The sequence below is a fragment of the Perca flavescens genome, chromosome 10, assembly GCF_004354835.1.
Source record: "Perca flavescens isolate YP-PL-M2 chromosome 10, PFLA_1.0, whole genome shotgun sequence".
Classification (NCBI taxonomy): domain Eukaryota; kingdom Metazoa; phylum Chordata; class Actinopteri; order Perciformes; family Percidae; genus Perca; species Perca flavescens.
Genome location: NC_041340.1, coordinates 14848543 through 14860796, shown reverse-complemented (window position 1 = coordinate 14860796; position 12254 = coordinate 14848543). Strand labels below are relative to the sequence as shown.

The following is a 12254-nucleotide window of genomic DNA, read 5'->3' as shown; positions in this document are numbered from 1 at the left end:
TCTGCACTAAACAGACACAACAACAACAACAAAAAAAAAAATAGGATGGCAAGTAAAGGTCAGAAGAATTCCTCTTCCTCACATCCAGCTACATACATCTGCTGTCATGACTGCTTAGTGTTCACTGTTCAGTCTGGTTTCCTGGAAAAACAGGTTTTAGGTTTACAAAAATACACAAAAATATGTCAAATTATGAAAATATTCTGTTGAAAAAGACTCAGATGTGTGTCTTTTAAAATAAAGCTTCCAGGTGATGATGATGCATTAACCAGACTTACACTATATCAATGTGCTTTCACAGTTTGCTAATTTGTTTTTAATGATTTTTCTGGTCTGTTTTTTCAGTGCCTTGTTTTACTTGAAACTTCAATAAAATAATCTAACGTCGACACATTCATTCTTGCCTTAGTTTTGGACTTCATTCATGAATACTTACTCCTTGTCACACACAGCATGAACTTTATTTGCCCAATAAAACTAATTGCTTCACCGTCCAGAGTAAAACTTCCAGTATGCTGTCACACATACTTCCTCATTCCTGCCCATACTTGTTTCCTCAACAGTTTTTTTTATAAGCAGATACCAATGTGGTCAAGCAGCTCCTGCAGGGAAACCTCCTCTCCTCCTCCTCCTCCGATGCAAAGTTTTGTTTCCTTGTGTCTCATCACTATTGCACCTACAGAGGAGGGAGGAATCGGGACAGGAGTGTCCAAGATAAAAGGGCAGACGGTGAATATGCAGGGTAGCTGCTGTTACTGAGTCGACCTAAAGAGCTCAACATGGGTAACTGGATTATTAACAATGGACTTTCAGCCTTCATAGTGGTGAGTTTTTTTATTTTTTTTATTTGTATTCACACTGTAGAAATTACATTTTTCAAATCTCAAAGATGAGGTACGTGATGAGAGAATTTAGGCACAGCTTTTGTGCCAAGTATCCAAAAAAAAAAAAAAAAAAACCTGAATTGTCAGTGTCCAGGCTCCAAAGTCTTTCCTTTTTCAATGCAAATAAAATATGATTTTTACTGAAAGACTGCGCTACTTTTGTGATTGGAAACGTGACCCTGGCTGTGTTTGCAGGTGGTCTGGATGGGCATCAACCTCTTCCTTTTCGTCTGGTTTTACCTATTGTACGATACGGGTGATGCCTTTTTCTACACGCGTCATCTGTTAGGGGTGAGTAAAGAGAATAGACGTCAGCTTTTAAAAACATGCTTGTTAAACTCTTCTAATTACTGACTCCTATTATTCCAGTCTGCCTTGTCCTGGGCCAGAGCTCCTGCTGCTGTCCTCAACTTTAACTGCATGCTGATCCTCCTCCCGGTGTGCAGGAACCTGCTGTCGTTGCTCCGAGGCTCCTTCATGGTAAGATCTGGATGTTCAATAAGCTTACATAGACAAAGAAACGCCTGGACGTAGTTTTTTATATATATATATATATATATATATATATATATTTTTTTTTCTCAGTCCGTATCAAGTGTTCTATATCATATGATTCAGGGGAACCTACCCTTAACCTTTGTGTTACCATTACTACTGTATTAAAAAACAAAACAAAGGTGACACAAACTAATGTTTTGTTGAATAACTTTATAGTCAACCAGAGCATTTAGTTGTGAAAAGTCCATGTGAAGTTTTTTTCATATTCCTCATTAACACACACACACACACACACACACACACACACACACACACCACATACACACGTCACAACAGGGCGAGGTGCACCAAGGCACTGTTATTATCTTTTCATGGTGTATGTTCCCACTTTCATACAAACTAGTTTGACTTCTGTACATCACATCAGTTTTTTTTCTTCTAATTGTATTCTTTGGTATTTAATGTTGTCATGCATTTTATTCCATGTTTTTGAGTCTTCTGTTCCTTGCTTTGATGATAATGTTTTGCTAAGGAGTTTTGGCTCGGTATACAAATGGTTATTATTATAATTTTCAACAAGGATTTTACATTAATTATAACAATTATTTGGGCAACGTTGTGCTATTTCAACACAATAAATTGGCAAAACAAAGGAGTATTAGCTTTATGTTTTCACAGCATGTCTGACTCCAAATTCCAACCAAAAACTCAATTCAATCACCCTGACTCCTCTCTCCCTCAGACTTGTCAGGTAGGTTTCAGAACCAGCTTTGGAAAGATGTTCTTTCTCTTTTTTTGTTTCAACTTTGAACTATTGTTCTTTCTTTCTTTTCAGTGTTGCGGCAGAACAATGAGGAAACAACTGGACAAAAATCTGACTTTCCACAAGCTGGTGGCGTACATGATAGCTCTGATGACAGGTGAACTTTTAGTCTAGATGAAAAGTAGTAATTATAGAAATTAGCCTACACATCATGAAGGGAACCTGAGATGATTACGAATGGAAAATAAAAAATGTAGATACTAAAACGGTTCCATCTTACTTTTCAAATATACAAATTGTGATTCTCTGTTCCCACTGTACTTCCTTTTGACAAGTAGGAGTCTTGACTGAAGGTGTATTTAAAAGACTTTTCCCTTTTTCCTACAGGGAATGCAAATATTTTTAAAACGTAGGCCTACCACGCTGTTGATTTGTTTTAACTATGTAACTGAAAACTGACATTAAAACGTATTTAAGCTCAAGTCCGCATTGAGTCTCAGAAAGCCGATTTCCGTAGGTAGTATGAATAATGAAATGATGCAGCAGCAGCAGCAGTAACCCGTCTCTTCTCTGTCTTCTGACAGCCGTGCACACGGTTGCCCATCTGTTGAACGTGGAGTGGCTCAACAACAGCAGACGAGGACAGTATGGTGAACTCAGCACTGCTCTGTCCAGCCTGTCGGACTCAGAAAACACCACCTTCCTGAACCCAGTCCGCAGAATAGACATCGTAAGCTATCCTAACTCATTCATTTAAAATAAGGCAAACGTGCATTGAAGTACACATTTTTTTAAATCAAATCCATCTTCTCCACTGTATTCCCTCCCCTTGTTGTAAACAAAAGTTTGGTGTTGTAAGATAATCTTGGCAGGCAAGGCTGTTAACAGGACTGAGAACATATGACGTAAACAGGGGCGTAGCACAAAATTCCGGGCCCTGTAGAAAGGCATTTTCTATGGGCCCCTCCCCGCATCCACAGCTATTCATTCTAGCATCTTTTTGGGCCCTCCTCACATGAGGGCCCTGGGTACTCAGTCCCCCCCCCCACCCCACGCAGTCCGATGCCCCTGGACGAAAATGCATATTCTGAAGATGTTTGGGGGACACAATAAAACTAAGACGCAATGTGATTTGGGGTCTTTTGTCGAGATTAAACCAGCAAATCTGCAAACCTCTTCCTTTGAGTCCACGTTTTCACTCTCTTCTTCTTGTGTCTCAGAATGCGCAGCAGACTCCAACCTACTTCGTGTTCACCTCCATCGCTGGCCTCACAGGGGTCGTCATCACTCTGGCCCTCATCCTCATCATCACCTCCTCCATGGAGGTCATCAGACGCAGCTATTTCGAAGTCTTCTGGTACACCCACCATCTCTTCGTCATCTTCTTCATTGGACTCGTGTTTCACGGAGCCGGGTAAGGGAAAAGTCTTAGCTTTCTTTTCTTTTTAAAAATGTTGTTGTCATTGCAAGCAGGTTTCAATTGTCTGTCCTATCTGCAGATTCATCGTGAGGAGACAAAAGACAACGACTCCACCGCACAACTACACCTTATGTAAAGACCGCAGCGGTGACTGGGGAAAGATTCCTGAGTGTCCCGTCCCTCAGTTTGAGGGAGGGCCAGCACAGGTTTGTCTTTTTAATGTTTTTAAATACTGAGAAGCTGCAACAGCCTTTACTATTTCTAAAGCGTTTACCGTATTTTCCTTCTTTTTTTTTTTTTTTTTTTTATAGACCTGGTGGTGGGTGATCGGTCCAATCATTCTGTACGTCTGTGAACGTGTGTTGCGTTTCATCCGTTACATGCAGAGAGTGCAATACAGGAAGGTACGTTTGATTCGTGATTCATCTTTACCTTTTGGGTTGTTTGATGGATAATGTGACGGTGACTTCACCTATTTTTTTTTTTTTTTTTTTTTTTTTTTTTTTTTTTTACTTTCAGATCGTGATGCATCCGTCCAAAGTGCTGGAGCTGCAGCTGGTGAAGGACGGTTTTAAAATGGAGGTGGGTCAGTACGTCTTCCTCAACTGCCCGGCCATCTCCCAGCTGGAGTGGCACCCGTTCACCATGACCTCCGCCCCCGAGGAGGACTTCTTCAGCGTCCACATCCGCTCGGCCGGGGACTGGACTGACAAACTCATCGACATCGTGCAGAATCTACCAGAGGGAGAACAGGGACCCAAGTGAGCACTTGTTTTATGTAATCTAGGGATGGGCGTGGCAAACTCAGCTCATGCTATGAATGCCATGGTATGTCGCATTGGTCCATTTCCATATATTTGTCCCTAAAAATAAACATTGAATACATGGGTAACTTTGTATTCTCAGCTGCAAAAGAAAGAATTTTTAACCTCAGATTCTGGAATTAATTTTAGTTTTTTAAAAGTTAGTTTGTGAACTTATCTGTTAGTGACAGAGGACAAATGATTACAGGTTCAAAGTGCTTGAAACAGGTTGAATTTCCGGTTTGTTCTTCGCCGATGCTATGCACCAGTAACCCAGTAAAGGAAAGGGTTAACAGAAACATAGTTTTGGCTAATTATGTTTATTGTTATCCAGAGAAAGTGATTTAGCGGGGGTTGTTAACACTTTTGCAAGGCACTGTACCCAATGTGTCACATTGTCACACTAAAGATCTGATCCTAGAATCGCCCCTGGATTAAGACTAGGAGAACTTTAGAGCATATCGTCTGTAGCCTACCCATAACAACGCAAAAAGCAAAAAAGGGGCTGGTATGATACTCAGCTACATGAAAGCATTACTCAGCTTTTGTATTAGTTTTTGCAAGGATGAATTAATTTTAAACACTTGTTTAATGTTTTGGCCGTCACCTGTAGTGTATTTTCCTGACTACGGTTTATTTATTTGTGATTGTTTCTTAGAATGGGTGTGGACGGACCCTTTGGCACAGCCAGCGAGGACGTATTCGACTACGAGGTCAGCATGCTGGTCGGCGCTGGCATCGGAGTCACTCCCTTCGCATCCATCCTCAAGTCCATCTGGTACAAGTTCAAAATCTCCAACTCTAAACTGCGCACCAGGAAGGTAAAAACCCTAACAGCTGTATCAGGTCCAATTAGCCTGCTTTTGACATTTAGACCTGTAAGTCCTGTTATTGTCTCTTAAATAAATAGCTGTGTTTTTCACAGTCCGCCCATGTTAGGGATGAGTCATCAGAAGCTCTCTTGTAAGAGGATCATTGTTTAACGTGCCTGCCTCTGCTTCCTGGTTTCAGATCTACTTCTATTGGCTCTGCCGGGAAACCCATGCCTTTGAGTGGTTTTCTGACCTGCTGCAGGTGCTGGAGAAAGAGATGGAGGAGAGAGGGATGGGGAATTTCCTCACCTACAAACTCTATCTGACTGGATGGGATCAAAATCTTGTAAGTGTGTGAATCAGTCAGAGTCCAGATAAACGATGTGCGCTTTCAGCTTTAATTCAGCGGTTATCTCTTTTTTTTTTTTTTTTTTTGTCCCAGCGTTTTCATGAAGGGGTTCACTTTGAAGAGGACACAGATGTGGTCACTGGGCTCAAACAGAAAACTCACTACGGCAGACCCGCCTGGGACAAGGAGTTTGAGCAAGTCCGCAAAGAGAACCCCACGTAAGATAAAATCTTCCTTAAAATCTCTTTAATACCTTATTGAAATACAGGAGATTGACTGATCTTTTTTTTGTTTCAACAATTGTGGAATTGTAGTTATTATAAGTACTGCACTTGAGTGGATTGTTTGTTGGTTAATTTGCACTTGTTTTGCACCTTTCACATTAAAACTTTAACCTCTGAAATCTAACTCAACTTCATCGTGTTTTTTAGGTCTGTGGTTGGGACTTTCCTGTGTGGCCCTGCAGTTCTAGCAAAAGTCTTAGAAAAGAAATGTGCCAAATACTCAGACGTGGATCCCCGGAAGACCAAATTTTACTTCAACAAGGAGAATTTCTGAGTGAAACAAGGACACAGCATTTGGGCTTTTTAAGACAGGATATCTTGTGGCACTAGCTGGGTGTGTTTTGACACTCAATACTGCACGCTGATAAAGAAGCAGGGCGTGTCCTTTTATCAGAAAACTCAGGGACAGACTCTTCCATTTCTTGTGATCCACTGACTCATGGCTTTTACGGTCAGTTGCACTCAGATTTTCAGTCATTGTATGATTGATTTTAAAAATCACGCAGGAACTACGCCCTCGTAGTTCCTGCATGGCCTGAGACTCTAGATTATAAGAAAATATTTTACTGTTACAAGGACCTCGGTTTTGTCTGTGTAGTACACTTGTTGTTATATGGATAACTACGTATATTTTTCTGTGAAGGTCAGAAAAAAATGCCCAAAGTTTCCCTTCTGATTTTTCATTTTATCTGACCATTAGTCCAAAACTCAAAGATTCAGTTTACTATAACATGCAACAAAGAAAAGCATTAACTCATCATATATAAGCTGTAAGCAGTGTGTATTGGTATTTTTCTTGAATGACAAACCGATAAATCAAAATGTTGATTCATTTTCTGTGGATCAATTGTTTACCCCTTACATTTTTTCCACTGGAGAGAGAATTAGCCTATATAATTAAATACACTGTAAATGAGCTAACACTTTTATTACTTTACTGGTTAAGGGAACAGGTTCCTTGGAAACAGACAATGGTTTATTATGAACAGATTAGTCTGTGGTATTTCCTTGTCAGAGTGATAACGCAAGGTAACCAGGAGGAAGACTTCTGTCACGTAGCCTGTGGTTAATCATCCTCAGACGTGGAAGGACTTATTGTCACAAATTATTTTATTTTACTATTTGCTGTTTTATCATGTTTCTTGTATACAACTCCAAACTCATTTTGAATAAATGACTATAAAACAATTTCTTTTCTTTTGTTTTATTGACAAAACAATATCCAGACAAACAGTTTCCAGAGCCAAGAACATGAAAACAGCTTTGGAGCAAAAGGATGAAACCGCATGACAATCCAGTCCTGATCTTTTTTTCAAAATCTGTTCAGCATTTATCATCCACTCAAACCTCTCACAAGCAACAACCCGACTCTTTCATACAGAAAACAGAAAATATAAAAAAAAAACTATACATTATGCCAAACTAAAATGAGACGTCTTCAGACCTGTTTGAGGTGGTGACAGGGTCAGCGGGGTGGACCAGTTTGTGGGCCCTGAAATCAAAATGATGCATGTAAAAAAAACAAAAAAAAAAAAAAAAAAAACAATACTATATACAATACAGAGTTGCTCTGTGACGATATGCTTTCAACACCAGTGAATTTCCTGGAGGGAAGGAAACTGAACTTTTAAGGAAATTTAAGAATTTAATCTTGGTATACCTGAAACCTTTTTGAAGCTTTTCCTCAGTCAGACCATCAAGGCGCCCCTCCTGCAGTCTTCTGAATCTGCTCTTTGAGGATGAGAATGCTCTGCCGCTGCTCCGGGGGCAACATGGCGATCTGTTCTGGGGTCAGCTGCAGGACCTGCATAATCAGAGCAGCCTAGAGAGGGACAAAATAAAATTAATCAAACATACAGGAGAAACTGCTTTTCTGCCCTCCTTATAAAATAAACAAAACGTGACGATAAGAGCTTGTTGGGTGTCTCAAATAATCTTCCTGTTATTCTGTTGTTAACGGGAAAAAAATCACACTTCCTTAAGCCTTTGTGTTAAAACATCACCAGCTATTGTTGAAGTCAAACAATTGCCTCAGTTGACATACTAGAATGACTTTCAACAAATGAATGACGATCCAAGGTAAAAAAAAAGGATAAGCATTTTGCTCAGGGGCGATTCAACAAGCAGCTAGACAGAGCTACTCCGTGTCTAGTCTATATCCACGACGTTCCACTTCCGGGATTGCACCTGTTCCGCCAGCAATTCCTGGATTTCCCTCTTTTTCGGCCGGATGTCCGTTACCTTCCGCTTTCTATGTGCTGTAATTTTAAACTCCGGCCGATTTATGAGGACTGTGGTTAACTGCTCCTCAGATCTCTGCAGGCTAAATCCAGACAGCTAGCTAGACTATCTGTCCAATCCGAGTTTTCTGTTGCACGACAAACAATCTTTAAACGTACATGTTCCACCAAAACAAGTTCCTTCCCAAGCTATTTTGCAGCGGCACCATAGCTCCGTCCAAAACTATTGTGATTGGTTTAAAGAAATGCCAATAAACCAGAGCACGTTTTTCTCCCATCCCGGAATGCTGTGTGGACTAGCCCGACCCTCCTTTGCAGCTCTGTGGAGGAAGGTCTGGCAATGCGAGACTACTCTTGAGTCTAACCCAGAGAATAGCTGTTTGTTGATCAAGGCCTGTTTTATTTGTGTTAAGTGTACATCTGGTCTCTGGCAGTGGACACAGAATATGTAGATATTATTATGAAGGCCGTTTAAAGGGACTCTTGGTCCAGTTTGTTATAATACAGAGACGATCGATCCCAGACACCCACCTTCTCCTGGTCCTGTGTAGAGACCTGGCTCTGCCCCGGACTGAAGCCTCCTCCTGATGGAGGAACGCCAGAGATACCAGGACCCTGCAGGACAAACATACCGTTTATCAGTAATGCGGGGTAGTGAGCATCTATAGGAATAGTAATAGCAATATTAATATCAATAGTAATTTAAGCATATAGCACAGATTTCTTTTACATATTGTTTCTTTAAATGTAATTTTAAGTAAATGTTTATCTAATCGCTTTTTATAGTCTTATAATTGATGAAGAAAGGACATTAAATTCCTTGTCTAAATTTATTTTTTTAACAGTTTTGTGTGCAATGTAGCCCAAAAAAATCAAAAGCAAATAGCAGAAGCAGACAAAGACATTAAATGCAGCGCTTACCGGTCTTGCAGGTGGAGGAGCATTCGGAGCCATGCCATGAGGAACGGGGCCTTGCATCCCTGCCGCCATGGGAACCCTCTGAGCCGTCACAGGACCACGAGCGTCCATCGCCCTCGGGTCACGACCTGCATGAAGAACCAAAACCCATACTTTCTGGTCACACCTCATCATTGGATTTGAGCGTACGTCACATAAAAGACAATTTTGTTTGAAAGCGACTCTGGAAGGGAAAAGAAACCGATCATTACATGAAACATTAAAACCCTCAAATGTAAAAAAAAAAGGTGCGTTTGTAGCTGAGAGAAGTGTCTTTGTGACACGGATGACCTAAAAAATAACGGCAGTATTAAATATAAGGAAATAGAAGTGTAAACACGGTAGTAAGAAAAACGTTCTTGTGTAAAAACCTTTTGTAAGGACAAAAGACTTTTGTTTTAAGTTTCAGTGCCTTTTGGTTTGTCTACCAGCTGTGACTGAAACTGAACTGAGATCAACCAAAATGTCTACTAAATGAACACAATTATTAATAATTTTAACTATTATAAGTTTGGGCGCCCAGATAGCTCAGTTGGTAGAGCAGGCGCCCATATATAGCGGTTTACTCCTCGACGAAGTGGGCCCGGGTTTGACTCCGACTTGCGGCCCTTTGCTGCATGTCATTCCCCCTCTCTCTCTCCTTTGATGTCTTCATCTGTCCTGTCAAATAAAGGCCTAAAATGCCCCCCCCCTTTATTGTAAGTTCTAAAATATGAAGCATCATCATCAGAGCAGCTACCTCTGGTTTCCATCGGGGGTCCGCGTGGCTCCATCATCTGGGGCCCTCTGGGGTCACCCATCATGTTTCGTGGTTCAACCATGGGTGGGCCTCTCATGTCCATTGGAGGGCCTCTCATATCCGGAGGGGGTCCACTTGCCATTTGGGCCATGTGTACAGGTGGGGCTTGGTGGGGCGGTGGAGCTCCCATGTAACCCCGGCTAAACACAGACACACACACAAAATAAGAGCAATTAAATGATATTATAAAATTTAAACTGGCATAATTACAGATTTGTTTGGCCTAAAAAAGTTATAACTGGCCACAGCAACAGTCGTTTAAAGTATTTACATTCAGTAATTACCTCTCCGTTTTCAATGTCAGTGGTGGAGTACGCCATTCCCAAAAAAATCCTCAGGAATCAATGCAGCATGTGATCCAGCATTATTGTTTGTAACTTTGTCTCACAGACAGGAGCCTTTTTCACTCCTAATGCTGTATCACAGCTACATTATGTCACTGCTAATGCAAATGGAGCATTTCCTGCTGCTTCACCTTTAGCAATTATACTATAGCACTATACAGCACCTTGTAAACTTTTTGTTTTTTTGGTGCCTAATAAATAAACTTTACTTACTTAAAAGAATATTCACTGGCGAAATATGGGGTGGCTTTTATTGTGAAGCATTAACAGGAAACTCAATGCATTTGTCATTCGATCATCAAAAATGCATTTACGAAACAAAACATTCTTTGCATTTTACTTTTAGTTGATCTTTTTTTTTTATTTTCCACAAGGGATTGCTGGAACAAGGAGAAGCAGCCACAGTGAGCTGTAAGATAAAGAGCTGGACTGCACACCTCCAACGTCTCGCCAAGGTACCCAACTTTACCGTGGCCTGCTGTTGCGTGGGGAAACTACTTGCGCCGAGCGTAGCGTAAAATCTGATTGCAGTTTGAGTTCTAATTAACAGACTTCTCGATCATAACAACAAGAATGTGTTTGGTTGCGCTGTAAATAAATACACTAGTTTCTCCACTGTTGTATTTCTCACAAAGTAGCTGCTCGACGAGTGATTGCTGCCTCCAAAAATCTGGGCTCTGTAGTCCACACTGTTACTACCACGATAACGCAAGGATTATAAATTTAACAGCTTGAATTAACACAACTCTGAAATCCACATAACTGGCTATAGTATTTAGGTAATGTGATGTGGGTGGACATCTTACTTGGGGTCTATGACCTCTCCAGTGACATTCAGCAGAGTTCCACCCCGGGGGTCATTCGGACCATCTCCCAGCAGGCCTCTGGGGGGGATACCGCCTGGTCCTGAGTGGAGAAAATCATACATTCAACCACCTAAATAAATATTATATCCAAATAAGTTGTTTTTGCTATTCACTGAACAGGAACTTTTTTATGACTAATCCGTTAAGAAAAAGGCAGAAATTCCAGGTTAGGGAAACCACAGACACCTATTGAGAGTGGTGGCTCAGGTTAGATCTATCAGGAAACAAGCAAGAGCAGTTTGGGGGTTGATAAACACACAACACAGTACACAGTACACATTGACCACATCAAACTGCCCCAGCAAGTTGTCACAACACACAGGGAGATATCAGGAGAGTGATCAGCAACACAAAAATGCAGGAAAACAATCCCATCGACATTAAGAGGGACATTATAGGTTGAGAACACATGAAAACCTGTCTGTAAAATGCATTAAAACTGCTTTTTCCCCACACGGACACAAACTTCCTGACTTGAGAATATTTTCCTACTTGTGTCTTGTAACTCTGGTATTTTTTGGCCATGAGATCATCATGACAGGAAGCGTGCAGAGAGAAGATCAAGTACAATGGGTGCGTCAGTGTTCAGTTACGCTAAAGCATGTCAAACAGCATGGATGTCTACAAAAGTAAACAATAGGGCACAATGTTAAATAAGGCAGGTGTCGATCTGTACCTACCTAACAGTGACTGGAACACTTTTATTTCTAATCTCCTTTTTAGGTGAGCTGTGAAATAATTAATCTAAATGATAGATAGATTGCCTCGCCTAACATTACAGTTAAAAGACGGAGACTCCCTGATGTAGTTTTACCTTAATCAAAATTTGCATTGTGTAAAGATTGTCTCATTTAACATGTTTGTTTATTTAGGCTGGCAAATAATTGAAAAAGGCATTTGTTTGGTTGATTTGTGACTAAACAGATTCAAGGTAAAGGGCAGGGGGCATTGTACCTCAAATGAATATGGATTCATTTGCATTTACTGCATTCTGTTATACAGCTGACTGGGAGGAGAGCCCAGGGCTGGTTTATAAAAGAAGCAGCTAGAAGAAATTGCCGAGTTAAAGGACAGGTGAGCTCCTGTTGACAGCGAAACGGTAGGGTGGATAATTGGCAAGAAACTGGACAGATCTTTTGACTACTGTTGCCGACAACCATGAACAAGGGCAAAACGAGAGAGAGAGAAGCCAAGAAGCTTGATTTTCCGAGATACATTGAAACTACCATGCTGCT

General features: G+C 40.8%; 2 protein-coding genes across 2 annotated transcripts in view; one reads left to right on the top strand and one right to left on the bottom strand.

The window, feature by feature from the left end:
• Positions 1-411: 411 nt before the first annotated feature.
• nox1 (NADPH oxidase 1) lies at positions 412-6300 on the top strand. Its single transcript, XM_028589599.1, has 13 exons — positions 412-824; positions 1080-1175; positions 1254-1364; positions 2218-2302; positions 2730-2875; positions 3366-3559; positions 3645-3771; positions 3877-3969; positions 4085-4326; positions 5027-5189; positions 5380-5526; positions 5623-5747; positions 5961-6300. The coding sequence occupies exons 1-13, from the start codon at positions 780-782 to the stop codon at positions 6085-6087; spliced, it is 1701 nt and encodes a 566-aa protein (XP_028445400.1). The 5' UTR covers positions 412-779; the 3' UTR covers positions 6088-6300.
• Positions 6301-7255: 955 nt separating this feature from the next.
• The window catches only part of cstf2 (cleavage stimulation factor, 3' pre-RNA, subunit 2), a 16463-nt gene continuing 11464 nt past the window's right edge, over positions 7256-12254 (bottom strand). The window contains exons 8-13 of the mRNA XM_028589598.1: positions 10960-11059; positions 9750-9949; positions 8975-9099; positions 8585-8668; positions 7474-7635; positions 7256-7305 (exon numbers count right to left, since the gene is read on the bottom strand). Coding sequence (XP_028445399.1) covers positions 7510-7635; positions 8585-8668; positions 8975-9099; positions 9750-9949; positions 10960-11059 — 635 coding nt within the window. The 3' untranslated portion in view covers positions 7256-7305; positions 7474-7509. The remainder of the gene's footprint in view (positions 7306-7473; positions 7636-8584; positions 8669-8974; positions 9100-9749; positions 9950-10959; positions 11060-12254) is intronic.